General features: G+C 32.3%; 1 protein-coding gene across 11 annotated transcripts in view; it reads right to left on the reverse strand.

Moving 5' to 3' along the window:
• Positions 1-287: 287 nt before the first annotated feature.
• Positions 288-18,563, reverse strand: part of LOC111033044 (basement membrane-specific heparan sulfate proteoglycan core protein) — a 157,703-nt gene continuing 139,427 nt past the window's right edge. For 10 of the 11 annotated variants that reach the window (XM_022313607.1, XM_022313609.1, XM_022313610.1 and 7 more), the window contains 33 exons: positions 18,166-18,320; positions 17,923-18,100; positions 17,684-17,820; positions 17,422-17,599; positions 17,085-17,233; positions 16,893-17,019; positions 16,517-16,826; positions 16,306-16,450; positions 15,172-15,289; positions 14,909-15,089; positions 14,592-14,831; positions 14,191-14,528; positions 13,906-14,106; positions 13,519-13,685; positions 13,349-13,445; positions 13,122-13,231; positions 12,877-13,048; positions 10,542-10,676; positions 9,978-10,155; positions 9,792-9,892; positions 9,479-9,630; positions 9,199-9,418; positions 8,788-9,120; positions 8,141-8,359; positions 7,900-8,062; positions 7,643-7,785; positions 7,001-7,257; positions 6,333-6,511; positions 6,099-6,238; positions 5,840-6,034; positions 5,480-5,704; positions 5,114-5,261; positions 288-1,008 (listed from right to left, as the gene is read on the reverse strand). In XM_022313607.1, coding sequence (XP_022169299.1) covers positions 972-1,008; positions 5,114-5,261; positions 5,480-5,704; positions 5,840-6,034; positions 6,099-6,238; positions 6,333-6,511; positions 7,001-7,257; positions 7,643-7,785; positions 7,900-8,062; positions 8,141-8,359; positions 8,788-9,120; positions 9,199-9,418; positions 9,479-9,630; positions 9,792-9,892; positions 9,978-10,155; positions 10,542-10,676; positions 12,877-13,048; positions 13,122-13,231; positions 13,349-13,445; positions 13,519-13,685; positions 13,906-14,106; positions 14,191-14,528; positions 14,592-14,831; positions 14,909-15,089; positions 15,172-15,289; positions 16,306-16,450; positions 16,517-16,826; positions 16,893-17,019; positions 17,085-17,233; positions 17,422-17,599; positions 17,684-17,820; positions 17,923-18,100; positions 18,166-18,320 — 5,828 coding nt within the window. In that variant the 3' untranslated portion in view covers positions 288-971. The remainder of the gene's footprint in view (positions 1,009-5,113; positions 5,262-5,479; positions 5,705-5,839; positions 6,035-6,098; positions 6,239-6,332; positions 6,512-7,000; positions 7,258-7,642; positions 7,786-7,899; positions 8,063-8,140; positions 8,360-8,787; positions 9,121-9,198; positions 9,419-9,478; positions 9,631-9,791; positions 9,893-9,977; positions 10,156-10,541; positions 10,677-12,876; positions 13,049-13,121; positions 13,232-13,348; positions 13,446-13,518; positions 13,686-13,905; positions 14,107-14,190; positions 14,529-14,591; positions 14,832-14,908; positions 15,090-15,171; positions 15,290-16,305; positions 16,451-16,516; positions 16,827-16,892; positions 17,020-17,084; positions 17,234-17,421; positions 17,600-17,683; positions 17,821-17,922; positions 18,101-18,165; positions 18,321-18,563) is intronic. The other variant, XM_022313613.1, reaches the window with a different exon arrangement.

Below are 18,563 nucleotides of genomic sequence, written 5' to 3' on the forward strand. Positions count from 1 at the left end.
ACTTTTACCGTACCTTGTACCTAGAACTATGCCCCAAATAAACAAGGTTTCAACGGTACATATAGTTTGGCATAAATGTTTCAAGTCCCTACGAATAATGATTTCAAACTATGATAAATTAATACTAACATTTTTTTGTTGAAATATTCAACTTTTTGAAATTTGAACCTTATATTTCCGTAAAAAAACTGTGCAAGTATTTTTAATATATTTTGAAGCATTAAGCATTTAAATTTACTCTAGTTACGTTTTATTTATGTGGCCGGATGGAAATAATATAGAAAATGTATGGCACGATATGATATACGATTTATTAATAGTCAATGTATAAATATAATAGTGTTAAATTAATAATACAATAATAATATAAATTAGTCTACCCGGCGGGGCCGAGAGGGAGGAGATTAATTTGTTCTGTCCGCCGTGGAATTCATCATGTGTATTTATACGAAAACGAAAACATTGAGCCTCGACTCTCGAGTGGGTCGTTGTTTGAGGACACGTCATGATTGGACGAATGCTTGAATTACGAGAGTATATATGATTTATAAAAATGATATATATGGGCTGCGTAGAATAACGATTTCGTTTGGTGGTATTTGGCGACGCACAGAAACAGTAAAAATTAATACAAAAATATGAAAAATTACATAACTATACGCTGCAGAGTTGTGATATACATAAAATTATGCATGACAACAGGCCGGTGTGTTATTATATATTATAACTGGATGACAATATTATATTAATACATAATATTATTATTCATTTTAGAGACTATAAACGCTAATGAGTTTAAAAATTACAAAAGTAGGCGTCGTTAAAAGCGATTTGATTATAAAATAATATTTTAAACTAAAAAATAAAAACAACGGTTTTTTGTTTTACGAAATTATATAATAAAATATTGTTGTTGTCTTAAGCGTTGCCCGCGGTTGTTGGACTGCGGTGCGTTTTGTTCGTCGATCATATTATTCGTTTCTTTGAATGATATTGTTGACGTCGTGTCTGAAAACAGTAAAACAAAAGGCAAAAAATCAGAATACGTCTGGTTGTCGTGTTTTTGTTCGTCGTGTCTTTACCACTCCGTGCGATTGGCCCCAAGTTGACATAAGCAGAAGCGGATTAAACAAAACAAATTATTGTTTTACATATTATTAGGTAAAAATAGTTGTTCAAATATATATCGCTAAATGATTGACCCGGACGTGGTACAGATAGCGTTGCAGTTGTTCCATAAAATGGAGGAAAATAAATTAAAAGAGGGTGCTTAACCGTAAATGTTTTGTATTAAAATAATGCTTTATTGTGTCTTGGGTAAGGGTGTTCTTTTGGATCGTATATATAGACACTTACAAACGTTTAGGTACACACAGAAAATTTGTGTTCAAGCAGAATCGATTTTGTGTCATACACAATAAGGATGAATTGAACAAATAATCAAATTTAAGAGTAAAAATATTTTCTAATGCATTTTATTGACAATTTAATGTATTTTTTATCTTTAAAGCGAGGCATGAACATTTTTAAGTTGTAATATTTTATACATTTATGATTCGCTTTAAAATTTAAAATTCAACAAAAACCCTACAGTGGCTACAATTCACTATTTAATATTGAAACTATTATCATAAGATGAATCATTCTGAACACATATTTGTATAAATATTATAAGGGTAAGGAGTGTCTGCGAGTCTTTGACAGGATCGTTTTAAAAACAAATAGCGAATTGACTATACCATCCATAATTAAAGCAGAAAAATCTGAGTTGTTCTCGCTCCTGCAGACGTCTTCGTAGAATAAAAATTATAACACTCATGCCGGGTTGCATGAAAAATGTGTTGATATTTGATAAAATGGTTTAATAATACAATGTAATGGGCCAATCCTGTGCGTCATATTTTAAGGATAACTAATGATTTGTTAAATATTTAGAGATTGTTCATGCGACCCGACATTTGTAGCAATAAAAAGAAAACCATTACTAAGTAAACCAACAATACGTAAAGGTGCGTGTTTAAGTAAAAATATGAAAATATTGACCGATACAAGATATTTATTGCTTTAAACAAATGTTATTACTAAGTGTATATTATTATAATATACGCCATAAACACAGACGATCGCGAGTGCCGTGAAAGTCGTGACAAAAATGAAACATTATTATCTAATTAACAATATAATATAATCTTCCCTTAACACAACATAATATTATTGCAACGCGTTGGAACATCAAAATAGCTTAGCAGCTATTGTTGATTTTGAGTGGTGCGATTTTAACGTTTACAAATTTGACCTACCTATATATAATATAACACAAAATTAACTACTAACAAGGCTGTGAATTTGATAATATATTAGTGTTTTTTTTTGTTTTGCGTTGTTACTTTATAGAAGAAATTAAAATGTCGGTTAAAATATTTTGTTTCACTAGAGTGAATATAAAAACTAATTTTTTGTATATTTTTCTTAATTTTAGTAAATTATTAATGTCGATGTGTATTTTGATTGGACAAAGAGTCGAATATAATTGTAATAATACCTACTGATAAGGGTTTTTATTTTAATCAAGGTAGATGCATAATATGTTAATGAATATAATAAATTCCGAAGAAAAATGTCAAGTGAATTAGGTAAATACCAAGTAATCTCCGCTATACTTATATTATATTTTTGTTTGGAAAACGCAGAAAATAGGTATATATTATGAATAATATAATTGAATAAAAAGAATAGGGCAGTTACTAACGTAACCTTAATAAGAATCAAATAAAACATTCTTGCATATTTTGAAGTTTTCGTGGATATTTTGGTTATGTTTAATGTGCAAGTGTATACATATTTAATAGTTACCTTTACTTAGTGCATTTGATTCACAGCCCTGATAATAACAATACCTTTAGTAAATTCGACGAGCAGCAATTTTTATCATTAAGACATCCGTAGCCGTGAGGTGTACCCATAACCCACTATAAACACTACCCTGTAAATTGAAATGGTTTGTCGTGAATTTATACGTTTTGGGGATGCTCAGTATATGACGTAACAGGTTTTGACCATAACGAAAACATTAGTTGGACCGTAATCAAAATACGAAATGGACCATAGTCAAATTTATTTTTGTTTAAAATTCTAGTATGCACGTTGTATTGGCACAATTAGGGGTAACGTGGATGCTAAAAATCTTAAAATTATATTAGACACCCGGTTCCAGGTAGGAAAAATAAAGTGTATTAACTGCAGATGGGAAACGATTTTTAAAATTATACTAAGCTATGTTTACTTTAACCATTAAAATAAATATTATTAACCAAATAAGGGTCATTTTTTTTTTTTATAGATAGGTTATTTTTATGAACCAGTATTTTTAAATGAAATATATTATAAAGGAATAAATAAATAAATAAATAAATATATAAATAAATAAATAAATCTAACTCAAATTTGAAATTATACATGATTGTTTTTCACCATGGTCTGTTGTCAAACACTTGAGGATTACTCACTCCAATAACAAAAATCGACCAACCAGCATATTTACTAATGATACAAACATGTTATAAACGTTAGACTGTAGAAGTAATAAAAACATTTTATTACATTTCCTTTAGTACCTGACTATAGATACTATTTTTAAATAATAATTTATCAAACATCGATAACAATATAATAGACACCAGTAGTAGGCACACCATATACCATCCCCTAATTACACCAATGCCATACGTTATTTCTAATTGTTAATACGATGTGCAAAAACCGAGAAACGCGTGTTTACAGCATTTAAAAAAAAATTATTTTATACAGACTTACAGAAGCGATGGTACTTCGTAAGTACATATACACATATACATAGGTGTAATAGATATACGAGTATAATGAGTGAATGTGAAAGCTATCGAACATATAGTGCCCCGTCGTTCACGTTACATGTTTTATATACGTTTGGGCAACATTATATAGAGCGAGGAATTTATTCCTTATTCAAAAGTGCATGTTTCTGTTAAATCATAGTATAAAATAAAGATATGTTTTAGGCGTGAAATTGACACTTTTGTTTAAAATACCTTAACATCTTAAATTACAAACGTTAATATTATATAGGTATCTATATACTATATTATAAAAAAATATAAATGTTAAAAGTAGTTAAATTAAACGTGCTTATTTTTTTTAATGCATTTTTACGATGTGCAACGAATAAAAATATTGGGTAATGGGTTATACATACCTAATATTACATTTTTCAGTCGGACGGTGTAAAACGAAACGATTTGAGAAACTATTATAATATTATTTGCAGCCATCGACACGTGATATTAGGTATATACGTATCAAACAAAATACATATTCTTATATAATCACCACGCGCTTATTATAAATAATAGTATATATATACAATATACATAATATATTCTATTATGGTACATAACATAAAATCACAACCAGTGTGGTATATAATATATAAATTTATATATATATATACATAGGATAATAACATATTGGTAAAATGGTAATATTTTCCCACGGGACGTTATAAATTAGTCAACAATAATATCAAAAACAACGTAGTTAACATAAGCCTTATGCTAAAGTTATTGTGTGTACAAAAGCATTTGTTATTGGTGTCGGAGACATCATTTCCGGTTTCGTTAAGGTCCGGCCACGCGGGGGCCGTGGGCCACCGGGGGTCCACCTGAAACACCACTTGGTCGTTGGTGGTTTGAGTGAATATCAACGAAGAAGGTATACGCCTTAAGTCGTTCTTTTTATAATAATAACTGCGTCGTAAATGAAAACGATCGATTAGTGTTATTAGGGTTGTTATTATTATTATTATTACCCATCACGAGTCGTGGAAAAGCAGCGTGTCGGAAAGACAAAGATAAAACACATTATTATTAGCTCGGGCGAACAAAAACATAACCAGGGCTGTGAATATTATTAATGCGTTTGTACGTTTTTAAAATGATCTTGTTGCTCTTTTGTAGAAGGAAGTAAGTTTTTAAATATAGTTCTTTAGTGCGATACATTCACAGCCCTGCTAATAGTATTTTATTTTATAATATTGATGCACAAAAAATAATATTGTCCATGGTATGACGTCACCTACCTGTTACACGAAGCAACATTTTTGCCGGACAACGACTTTTGGCCCAAATTCACGTATCCTGAGTCCTGGATACGCACGTCACCGATACAACCTTCATACCCTTTATAATGGTTGTCATTCGACGTCAATATGACTTCCGGTACTCCACCTGCGTAAAATAATTAATAATAGTTACAATAAAGTAAATCAACAACCTAATAGATTTGAATACATAATTATAATACATTGTCATTAGAAATGTATTTCATTTAATTAAAGTTATTAATTTAAAGAACTTTTTGAAATTTGCCTTAATGAGTGAGGGGTCACCACGATTTCCTAAACCCCATCCCTCTGACTAAGTTATATGTAATAAATACGACTTACCGATGTATATCAAATCGGTGGATTCCAAGAGTTGTTGGATATCCACATCCCGTTCTTTACCGTATTCAATGGTCGTCCTGTCTAGATCTAGAGACCATTCGGCCCCGTTTCCGCGGATCAATATTACGTGGGGTTCGTTGTTGTTGACGTGATGGTCCGTGGCTCGGATGGCTGGTGTTGATCTGCCTTTGAACCTGTGACTCAGTTCCACGTAGCCGTTGACGACTGCAAGACGAGACACGATTTATACAAATAGAAATAAGATTTAATTTAATTTAAAAAAAAAAACACTCAAATATTAAACAGATTTTTCAACGATTTATTATTATTATTATATACAATTAATGGTTATTTTCTCACTCGAGACAGCGATGTAATTGTCGACAACTCCGTCGTTGTTGGGTTCTTGGCCTTGCCAGTACAACAGACCGTTGGCTGAATCTGTCGTGAATGTCATCGACAAGGAATGTTCCCTCTTATTCCGGTCCAGTAGGCTGTTTTCCAACTGCAGGTAACTGTTACCGCTGAAATTGGCTGTGATGTCCAACACTACCTCTGCAAAAAATGTCCACGTTAAAAATACAAAAATGAAAATTTGTCAACCACGATCAATACGTACTTTCGTTACACGTTGGTCCAGAATGTCCAAGGGGGCAATCGCACCTGTACGAGCTCGAATCGATGTCGGTGCACATGCCGTCGTTGAGACACGGTTTCAGCGTAGAACACAACTTCGCTTCGACGTCACATTTCGGACCACTATATATACAAGCACATATAAACACGTCTCATTTCAGTACACACGACAGGAACAAATCATAATTATAGTTGAATTCGATCGCAATTGCTTTACCTGAATCCATTTTCACATTCGCAAACGTATTCGTAGAGTTTGGGCGCGGTGTGGCAGTTGGCGTTATTCTTGCAGTGGTTATACGAACAGGCGTCTCCCCGAGCAGCTACGCAGTCTTCTGTGTTCGCAGAATCCACGGTAGAACTTATCATGTCCAAGTCCATTCCGGACACTTTGAGCTGAAACGTAATTTTGTTTATTAATTTGTTTTTTGGTCAAAGCATAGGTATTAGGTATGTGAGTGTTGCGTCAAGTAAGAAGTTTTAGTTTTATTAAACTTTAAAGTTTTGATGAAGGTTCATTATTATTTATAAAAAAAAAACAATATGAAAGCGTTATACTTATATATGTTAAAATTGATTTGACTTAGAACTTATTAACTCACGAGTATTGAGTAACGTAACGCGTGTATATCGAGTGTAATACAAATGTATACTAATAGAAACGACAAAAAAAAAAAAAAATTCAAAGCTATTTGCAAAATGTTATGTAAATAAAAATATGTATGTATGGTCAAGTTCGGACACAACATAGTTATTTCAGCTACCCTTTCAGTAGTTTCACTGTCGTACCGTTTTGGGACTCACATAGCATCCAACACAATTGTCAGATCTTAGTGATCCATATATTATTATAAAAATCAAACATCCAGAGACTACAGGCATTACCATTTTTATGCATCCTTTGAAATTGTTCTCGACTTCCACGGATTTAGCGATTTTCACCTTGTACGAATCGTAACCACCCACAAACAGGTGGGTTTTTAGTTCCAAGGCGTGCATGTTACCGTTTTCGATGGATCTGATTGGCGTTTCTTTGTTGACGGACAATTTGCATTCCTGCGTTTCCGTGTTACGACTAACGGTTATCGTGGTCCACTCTCCAATTTCTAAGTTTTGTCTGCTTCGCAACATGGACGTCATACCTGAATGGAATTTAAGAGTTACAACACGTCGTTTCAATAACGGACATAATACAATATATAAGATCAATATATTATAAATAATTTAATAATGCTAAAGCAACTACCAGGGCTCGGTCACTCGGGAATAATATGATATAATAATACATTTTTTTAAAAATATTAATTTAAAAAGCACTGAAAAAGTTGATAATATGTACAATAAATACAAACATATATTCACAAAGGTATTATCCATTTTTTGATAAAAAAAAAAACCAAAATATATATATATGCTAAAATGTTTTAAATTTTAAATCACGAATCAAAATTGTACTGGACCATATTCGTCAAAATGATTTTCAGAAAAAATTAGCGAATTCATTAAGTTCCAGGTTATAATACATACCGGCAACGGTGTAGCGGAATTCCACTTGTCTGTTCTTCAACGTCACTGACATGAATTGGCCAATTCCTTGGTGGTTTTGAGCTGCGTACAGAATCACGCCGTCGGTCAAGGACGCTGGATTGATTTTCAAGGATATTGTTAGTCTGAAATACACGAAAACAGTACGATTAGAACATTTGCCGACTGTCATAGAGAACGAGATGTGTAAATCATTAAATCAATATATTTTAGGCGAGTGGTTTTTTTTTTAAAAATACTTCTGTTGTGATGTCGGTGCCGGGTACGCTAGATAAGATTTGCCCGTGAAATACGGTTCGATGATTTCAACTGAGCGTTCGCATCTCTTTCCGAGCGTGCCGATTTTACATTTGCATTCGATTTCTTCGTGGCCGGCCAAACATTCTCCAAGCCCACAGATGCCTATAATAACCACAAACAATTTCAATAGATTGACGAGTCTATTTTGTTAAGAGTGATTTCGAAAAACCTCCGACTTACCCGGCGTACACACTTCACTTATCTTGTCACAATACTCGCCGCTGTAACCGGGTTGACATATGCACGTGTACCCCTGGCTGGTTTGGGCTTCTTGGCAGATACCTTGGTTCAAACACTGATTGTTGGAACAAACGTCACACGTGCCCAAACCTTGTTTGTCCACCGAGTCCTTCATCAAGTTATACGTACGGGTTTCCGATTTAAAACCACTGACGCAACCTGTAGAGAACAGCGTTGATGTTATTATTGCTACTATAGCAAGTTAAATTCAAATTGTTTTCGAATTTTTTCTTAGTTTATAGTAATATGAGTATATAACGAAATATATGCACCTAATGCATAAATATAGTGTACATGCATAATTCATAATAATATGCATATATAAAAACAATTGTTTGATTCAACTTCAAAAAAACAACTTAAATATAATTGAATATCTTGGTAGTTTTTTTACCGTTGGTGAAATATTGAATAGGAGGTAGGTTCTTACCGATTTCATAACAATTATTGAATTGTTTTATTATCACTCAAAATGTTGATATAGGTCTTAAAAAAATATACAGGAGGTTTGTTTGGAATGTAAGGTTTTTTGTTTGGGAGTCAACGTAAGTATACACCACTGATTTGTAGCTGTTGTGTGCACTTACCGATGAATCCGGTTTGGAAACCAACGTCTTTGTGTATCGACCCAAAGTCGGGCACTCCGCCGATGTACAAGAGTTGAGACAAATCCATTCCTTGGAACGTTCCCGGACTGACACCACGGTACGGACCGCGTTCGTCGATGTACATAGCACCGTGTTTTTTAACCCTTTCGAGCTTAGCCACGTGCCATTCGTTTAATGTCACAGGTTCAGTCGCTTTTATGATCGCAGCTCCAGATCCGACGTCAAAACGGAACTCGGGAATACCGTCACGGAGCCCGAACGAGAAAAAGTCACCCGAGCCACCAGGTTTCTGACCATTGTACAATATCAATCCTTAAACAATAATATGATAGCGTCGAATTAAAAACCGATAAATAAAAGAAGGGTTATTATAACGCAATAATAACGTACCATCGTTCATTTCGGGTTTGAAGTGAACTTCGATGTTTAATTCCAAATAAGTGTTGAGGAGGGTCGGGAACGCTAAGTAGCTGTTGGTGCCGCGGAATGAGGGTACGATTCCAGTGACGACAAGTACTGTTGGAATATCCATTCTCACCATTTCGTTCGAAGCTGTGCACAAATACAGTCCAGCGCTCTTTTCAGTAACGTTGTACAGCGTTAAGTTTCTCTAAAAATATTGGTAATGATAAATGGTGGCTAAAAATGTATTTTATATATTATGTCTTACGCGATCGTAAATGGGTTCCATTTGAGGTCCAAATTTGGCCCAAGAATATTCGACTGGCAGCGATAGATCGGTATTACATTCAACTACAACAGATTTTCCGTATGGTGCGTACTTGGTACTAACTGATGGCGAAGCCGCATCGGACGGAGTTGCTATGTAAACGAAAAATACAATTAAAATACAATTCATATTAAGTAAACCTTATGTTTTGAAACACTTACGAAAATAGGTAAAGCAATTCCAAGAAGCGTTATGGTATAAATGCACGGTTAGAAATTTTTAAATTAATTTATCTAAGGAAATTATAACTTACGCGTAACGGTCAACTCGTAATCTTCAGTAACGATATTATTGTTTTTATCACGTTTAGTACATCTGTAAGTTCCAGTGTTTTCTGGTTTTACATCATTAAGCCTGTAGTAGTGAATCCAATGTTATTAAAGATTTTGAAAATTTAAATCATCACTTAGAGATTTGGCTAAACCTAGCAATAACGCACTTGATTACGGATCCTAGGTTTTCAACATTGTTTGCCATGTCGTCGTTTACTTTGGCCCACGTAATTTCACTGTACTCGCTAGAGCTTGCATCATCGGTCCAAATACATTCAAGCTCTAAAACGTCACCGATGTACACCGTTCCTTGGCTAGGCTTAATGTAAAGACCAGAGTTCCGACCTTTACAAAATATGTATACAAGGTTACATTTGATCGTTTAAAATATCAAAATACAAATAAGTATTATGAATATAAGACAATTGATAACATGTATAAATGTCTTTTACAGTTTTACCTGAGTTAGGTTGCAATAATATACGTATCTATATATATATATAATGATTAATAGATTATGTACAATATATAGTTAGGTTAGGTACAGTGCTTTCTTGATGAGTTTAATGTATCGAAACAAAAATAACTATTATAGCCGTAAGCGTTTGAGCATATGTACATTTATTTATTGGACAAGTGAATAGCACCAGTGTGGTGGATTTTTAATAATCAAGAAAGCAAAATGTGTGTACCTAGAAGTTAGTTATGAAAAAAAAAACACGGGGACAAACCAATTCTATTTTTCTTCTCCAAACATGAATCTTCTTCGTCCGAACCGTCAGAACAGTCCGGTGTGCCATCGCAATACTGTGTAAAATAAATGCATGGCCCGTCGTTACAGCGGAACTCGTCACTCAGACAAGATGCTGAAGTTTGTTAACATAGACAACCACCATCACCAAAAGCGAAAACCACAATAGAAGTTGACAAAATCGTGCAAGAAGTAATAAAATCATATAATATTAAAACTAAAATTTAGCTATAACATAAATTGGTGCATTATATATAAGAAAAGTAATTATGATAAAATATGTATCGCCTGCAGATACAACACAAATAATAATAACTGTGCAGGACGTTTACAAAGTTGATACAAGTACAGTACATCAGTATACCTACGTATAATACGAGTATACATAGACATTAGACAGTTATGGAAACATAAATGTTTTAACTGCATAAAATGCCTATATAGTTTTTGCATTTGTGGTTCTACTCATATGTACACAAAGCAAAGTGTTTAAGAATAAAAAATGTAAAAGCGAAGATAAATAAATTAAAAAGCGCAACAAAATATTTAAAATATGATTCTTTGATTTTAATAGTATACAAAATGATTCACCAAGCAACATTTTTGCCTTTAAAAAAAACATTTATTCGAATCCTGACATTTTGAGTTTTGAATTTTCATATTCTAGTGAATTGTTTTACTACTAAAAGAGTGTCTTGTGGTTAAACAAACTTTTGTTATTCAAATAAGACTCCCCCCCTTTATTATTGTAAATGATTTAGTAAATAATTGTCATGTATCTATTTTAAAATTCTAAAGCCTAGTTTCTTAATTATTAAAATTTTTATATTAAGACTAATAATTGTTTAAAACGGTTTCACAAAAATATAAAATAGATGTAAAATTTATTTTTATTTTTATTTTAAAATAGTAAATGCACTGAATATTAGATCTACTATTTATAATACTTGGACCATTTAAACAAATATATAAAATGTTCAAATCACTATTGTCCCCATATTTTCCAAACCCATTTCTATGGACCTTTTATCCTTAGTATACAATGTGTTAAATAACTGAAAAACTAGGTAAGGATTAGTTCAAATTTTGATTTAATACGTCAACATTTTCAGAAAAAATTACTGTAGAAAAGGGAGTTAACATTAGAAAAACGGAAGTATTTATCTCCACCCCTTTAAGTAGCATAGAAAATCTTAAGAATTTGAAAATTATATATGGTCTTTACGTATATTCAAAAATTCCAAAACTCAAATTTTGAATAACTTCAATTGAATAAATGGAGATAAGCATTCTTGGTGAATTACCCTGTATATAACCAACTGATAAACAAATACTTGTGCATAGTGAAAGTGTAAAACTATATACTTGAAACGTACAATCAATAATCATAGTATACCAGTGATGATTAATAGTGAATAATTATATACAGTCGACTCTCGATAACTCGACGTTTAAATTGGCGGGGGCAAACAATTCAACTTATTAGAAAATCTGAGATATTGAAAAATTGTCCAATTGATTTTGAGCTAACAAGATTATTTAAACATTAAGTGTTAATGTTATTCTTAATGGATTTTTATTTGTTCGAAGCAACGAGAATTTTGAGTTTTCAAGGTTTGAGTTACCGAGAGTTGATTGTAGGATGTTTTTCAGTAATTTACAGACAGACGAAGAAGTAAAGAAATAGTCACAAACGCACCACTAATTATTCTAAAAGTAAGTAATTACTAATTATTAAATAAATCTAGGTGAAGAAAATCGCATAAAATCCCAAAGTGGATAGTTCACATATTACGTTTAGATTTGGCCAATATACTTGGTATTAGCAATGCTTATAAGTTATAAAATATCAAATAGTGTATTGATTGTATTGCATGTACATTAAAATAAACTCTATATATTCAATGGTAGTAGTTAAAAAGTTAAGCTAAACTTTTATAATATCGAATGACGTTACATTTATATATATAATATATATACAATACTGTACCAGTGTAGGTATATTATATTGTAAAGTTAAAACGTGCCTAATCAATATTATAAAATAGAAAATAGAAATTTTCAAATTGTATAGTTAGAAGAAAATATTTTATGCAATATAATGCAATACTTGTTGTATTACCACCACCTAATTATAATTCTTCTTAAAAATAAAAATAATTAAAAATGTATTTACACATAATGTATGCGTTCTATATACGATGCCCGTAGCTTAAAAACTACTTTGACTTAAAAAAAAAGTATAAAAATAAAATGAAATAATAACGAAACCAATACTATACTTATTCAAATAATATTTATTTTTTATGACTTACGGAGAACACGGAGATCTATGTAGTCAGTAGTTGTGCCGTACGGACTATCGACTTTACATAAGTAACGATCAGTGTCATTCATACGTATGTTTCGTAAGCTTAGTACTTCCCCACGTAATTGACTATCATTTGGAAGTGGTGATCGAGTACGACTCCATTTCACGGTGTATTGCTGTTGAATGTTAAAAACATCGATAAGTATAAATATATATTTATTATTAGCTATAACTATTGACAATACTCACTTCGCTTGATCTGGGTAGTACACACCGGAGATTAGTGGTTCCGCCTTCAAATACTTCTTGATTGTGATCAATAGCTCTGATGATTGGAGCAGGACGATCTCGTGAGTTATCTAAACAGTATAGTTTAATAATTGTATTGCATATTTCAAAGTTAAACTGTTCATCAATATGTATCTTATAGATTTATGTACTCAATTCTTTTACAATTTTATTCACTAAAGTTTTACCGTTCACTATGACTTCAGCAACAGATTCAGCTTCTCCGATGTTGTTTACAGCCTTACATAAATACCTACCAGTGTCTTGTTCAGTGATGCCATTAAACTACACATAAACAAATAAGGGTATAAAATGGAATTAAAAAACATATATATATATGTATATATATAATATATACTCTTAAAAATCCTCCACTAGTCTGTACAGTTGGTGGTAATGACCGACTCGACAATTTCGACCAGGTAATTGTAATAGGTTGATCTCCTTCTGCGGTGCACATAATTTGAGCGTTGTCACCTCGTTTAACTACTTGTCGTGTTGGGTTCAAAACAATTCTCGGAGGTTCTAAAATATGCAAGTTTATTTGATAATCGTTCATAATATTATAATATTATAGTGTAGGTAGATAATTATGTGAAAAATTGTAAAAATATTATTATTTCTTTTTTTTACCTCCAACGGTACAAAGTTGATTTTTTTCTGTCAGCGTGTTAGTAATTACAAAATATATTATTGTTATATAAGCATAAATATTTGAGACGATAATATTTTATTTTAAACTTACCAACTACTTTTAATGTAATGGATCGACTAAATACGACAGTTCCATCGGATTCGATCCCTAAACAGTTGTACTGCCCTTGATCCGATTTCTGGACATTTCTTAGAATTAGCATATTATCGATGATATCATGTTCTTCTGATAATGAGAGTTGGTTACCTCTCGCCCACGTTAATTTAATGCGATCTCTAAATGCTGATGCATCTATAAACAGGTAGGATAGATTCTCGTGTTAATACCGTAACATAAGTATGAGGGGGTGAACATCATTTAAGTATTTGCACATACCTGCATTGCAAGTGAGGACTGCTCTTGATCCTACCAAATTTACTAATTCATCTTCGGGTTTCGTATTAGAAATGACACCTCCACTTTCGTCATTTCCAGCTATATCACCTCTGAACGGTCCAGATGTTCTATTTTCTTCTTCATTTGTATTTAATTTTCCTTCATTTTCTCCTCCGTATATTTCGTTTCCGTCTTCAGACACAATTAGTTGTATTCGTTCTTCCACAGGCCCGGCAGAATTTTGAGCTATACAAGAATAAGTCCCGGAATCTGATGGTTGAGCATTTCCTATTACATATTCAGCTGTGTCAGACGACCCTGAGTTACTGCGAGATTCTCTGAAATAATACAATTTTAGCTGAAACTGAATTCATTAAATCAGTTGATCAAATTAATCTTACGGGTATGAAGGATAACCCTGTGTAAGCTTAGTCCATGTGACGGTGGGCGATGGGCTTCCAGTAGCATGACAGTGAAGCTTAACTGGTTTTCCTGGTAGTACAGTTATGGTACCGGATGGCCTTAACTTAATAACGGGGTGAGATTGTACTTCGAGAACAGCTATAGCTGATGTCATGCCAGCATTGTTTCTGGCTTCACAAACATATTCTCCTGCACTAGATGCTTCCATACCAGTTATTCTAAGACATAATACATTGAGATAATATTAAGTATATTTGAAATAAAATATTATAGTTTTCATTTAATTTTGCTTTACTTGATTACTCCCGGCGGAATCTCTTCCATTTGACTTGGTAAACTTTCACCATTGCGTCTAGTCCACTTGATAATAGGTGTAGGAATTCCCCCAGTTACCCGGCATTGGAATAATACACTTCCTCCAAGAGTTACGACTTGTCTAGCGCTTGGGTATAATTCAACAGTCGGAGCTTCCCTTCCTAACAAATTATGTACAAGTATGATGATTGATACAAATTTATTTAATATATTAATATGTTCTAAATTTTAATAGATACGTACGTTCAATATCAATAATAGCAGATGCTTGTGCTGTTCCACCTTCATTTGTACCTTTGCAAACATATATACCACGATCTTTGACTTGAGCCGATGGTATACGTAGTAAGGATCCACTTATCTAAAAAATCAAGAAGTCATAATATGTAAAGTAGGAAAATATATAATAATATAATATAAATTTTGTTGGCCAAGAGAAATTAAACATGGCTATGTAAATTCTCAAATGCTAAAATAGAAAATACCCGCTGTTCCAGGATTGTTTTCCCCAGAAGTGAGAAATATTCTCAAGACATTCAAACTTGACTTTGACAGACAGTTGGGAGTGATAAAAAAAATAAATTACCGTTGTTAATTTTCTTATTTAATTCATCTACGAATTATAAAATTTGAATTAAATGTTACTACCTAGGTAATTTGAATTGTTCATACTACACACATAACGAAATACTATAAATTGGTTAAGTACATGGAACAAGAAATATATACCTACCTGTTTTGGTTAATTATAATAAATAAAACAGAAATTATTTTAAAACCTTATTGTGGTTAGATTAAATTTAATGTAATACGTAGGTTAGACAATAGGATCTTGACTTCAAATGTGTTGTTTATCGTCTTAATACTATATATGTCAAATCGATCATATCAGTGTTTCATTCAGTCAAGGGGTCCTTATTTTAGTTACTAAGAGTCATACAGTTGTAAAATGTTTCTTGTTCAATTTCAAAACTTGTTGGCTGTGTTGTTCATAATTCGAAACATGGTACCTAACTTTGAATGAGCGTTTGGCTGCAGCCGTTGAACTAATACATTAGCTAGTTTTTTCAAACTATCATAGGTACTCTACATTAGAATTATTAAAGTATGAGTATACACAACAATATTCGACATTTTTCTCTGCCAATTTTTAGCTACCTACTTTTATAAAGGAATTAATTAATATTCAACAAAACTTTGGCTATTCCAAGACAAGACATTTATGAACATACGATTGACACATTGAATTTTGTATTTTGATTGTAATTAGTGATTGAAACGATTCAAAAAGAAAATATATGCAAATAACTCGTATATGAAACATAGCGATTCTAATGTCATGGCGGACAAAGTGTAGAAGTACAATTGTATACATACCTGAACATTAGGCGTTAAATTTTCATTGACTTTAATCCATTGTACTTGAAGACTAGGATCGGTAGTCGACAGACACCTGAGTTCTGCGAGGGTTCCTTGTGGAACTATTTGTCTGTCTGGTTCAATACGTAAGCTTGGAGGATTTCTATATTGAACAAAAATCCAAAGTTATTTTTCCATTTTATGTAGTTGTTCGATTAATAATATTTACCTTCTTTGCACAATATTGACTGGTACTTCAACTTCTGACTCAATCGCTCCAGATCTATATGAAATTGCTGAACAGACGTATACACCAGAGTTAGAAGGTTTAAGACGGTGCAGAGTCAAAAGACCACTTGAACTTTGTTCGGATCCATATGGCAATGGTTGATTTCCTATTTTTGACCATTTCACACCATACTGAGTCTCATCTGAAATAGTACACTGAAGACGTACAATATCACCAGGTCCCGAATATTGGGGTGGATCTATTGTCAGCGACAATAAATCATTTGATCCATTTATTGCGTTTTGGGAAGCTATTTTAATAAAAGTACAAATATTAGTTTATGCAGTTAAAAATAATCACAATGTTTTAATTTTACGTTCAATATAAATCGTGACTCGCTGAGAATCAGTTTCGCCATTTTGATTTGTTGCTCTACAGAAATAAGTGCCTTGATCGGATTGTTTTACTGCTGGAATACGGAACACACCATCCTCAGATACATACTAAATTTAAATCAATGATTTAGTAATTATAACACTTATTTTAGAAGTAATTATAAATAACGCACAGATGGGTTGAACTGTTGATCTAATCCTCTATACCATTCTAGTGTTGGCGCTCCAGGAGACTGACAAGTGAATTCAGCTGGATCACCAACTACGAGTTTAAGGTATTTAGGTCTGATTTCAACAGTTGGTTTGATAATATTTGTTCCACCTAAACATCAATATTTTAATTAATACAATTATAATTTAAGTACTCAAATATTTTAACACTATGAAATACTAGTATCAATTTTACCAATAGTGTTAGTATCCTGACGAAATTCTATTTCGAAAGCATGTAATGAAATTAAATGTTTGTATATTTTACATGAAGGTAAATACATAAATGTTAATTATTACCTCCAACAGCAAGTGTTTTCTTTTCACTGATTGCTGAATAACCATCAGAAGCGGTGCACACATATACTCCAGAATCCGATGTGTCAAGATTTGTAAATAGCAAATATCCTGATCCATTATCGATTGCTCTATTTACAGGTAAACTGCCACCTTCTCTTGTCCATTTTAACACAACAGGCTTCACAAATATTTATAAACATTATTATGAATTGTATTATTTAAATTATTGTATAGGTATATTATATAGAAAAATGTATTCTACCCGACTACGTCTAGATCTGGCATCACATCTAAACCTTACAGTACTACCAATTTCCACGATCTCAATCGATGGATCTGAAACTGTGATGTAAATTTCTGGCTGACTTTGTACTGGTTTACTGGTTGTTGTCGTTTGATCTAAAGTTAAAAGATTAAGTTGTACAATTAAATTTTTTTTTTTTCATTAATAATTAAAGAGCTTCATTATACAAATTACTAAATAAATGTGGGCATTTTAACCTGCTATTCTCAGTATTTTTTTGTCACTGAAGGATGAATATCCATCAGATGCTGTACAAATATACACTCCACTATCTGAAGGTTCTACACTAGTTATATACAAGTAACCTGAACCATTGTCTTGTGCACGGTCAGATGGTAAGTAACCGTTTTCTTTTGACCACGTTATACTGATTCTCTAAAAAAACACATGCAAAATATGTTACAAGGTATTTATAAAATTAAAAATAAATAATTTTTTACTTGTGAACGGCGAGAATTGGCAGCACAGTGTAATGTGACTGTATTTCCTATTTCAACAATTTCGATTTTTGGCTCGGTTATTTGAATATAAATTTCTGGTTGTGGAAGTGGTGGTGGTGTTCTGGTTGTGGTTGTGGTTGTTAGTCTATTATTAACTGCAAATAAAAATATATCAGTTATTGTACCACTTAATTTAGAAAATAAGCCTAATAGATTGGAAGCATTATTAAGTAGTTATCTTTGGGTTTGTTATATTAATTTTTTTGTGTTATTAATTTAGATCTAAGAGTGTTGCCTGTAGGCAAATGTAACTTATTAATTGTTGGTGTTAATAATGATATGCCAAATTCAAATAACATTTAATGTAGACTTTTTAAACATAGTTGGTCTAATTATAT

This window comes from Myzus persicae, unplaced genomic scaffold, assembly GCF_001856785.1.
Source record: "Myzus persicae strain clone G006 unplaced genomic scaffold, MPER_G0061.0, whole genome shotgun sequence".
Lineage (NCBI taxonomy): Eukaryota > Metazoa > Arthropoda > Insecta > Hemiptera > Aphididae > Myzus > Myzus persicae.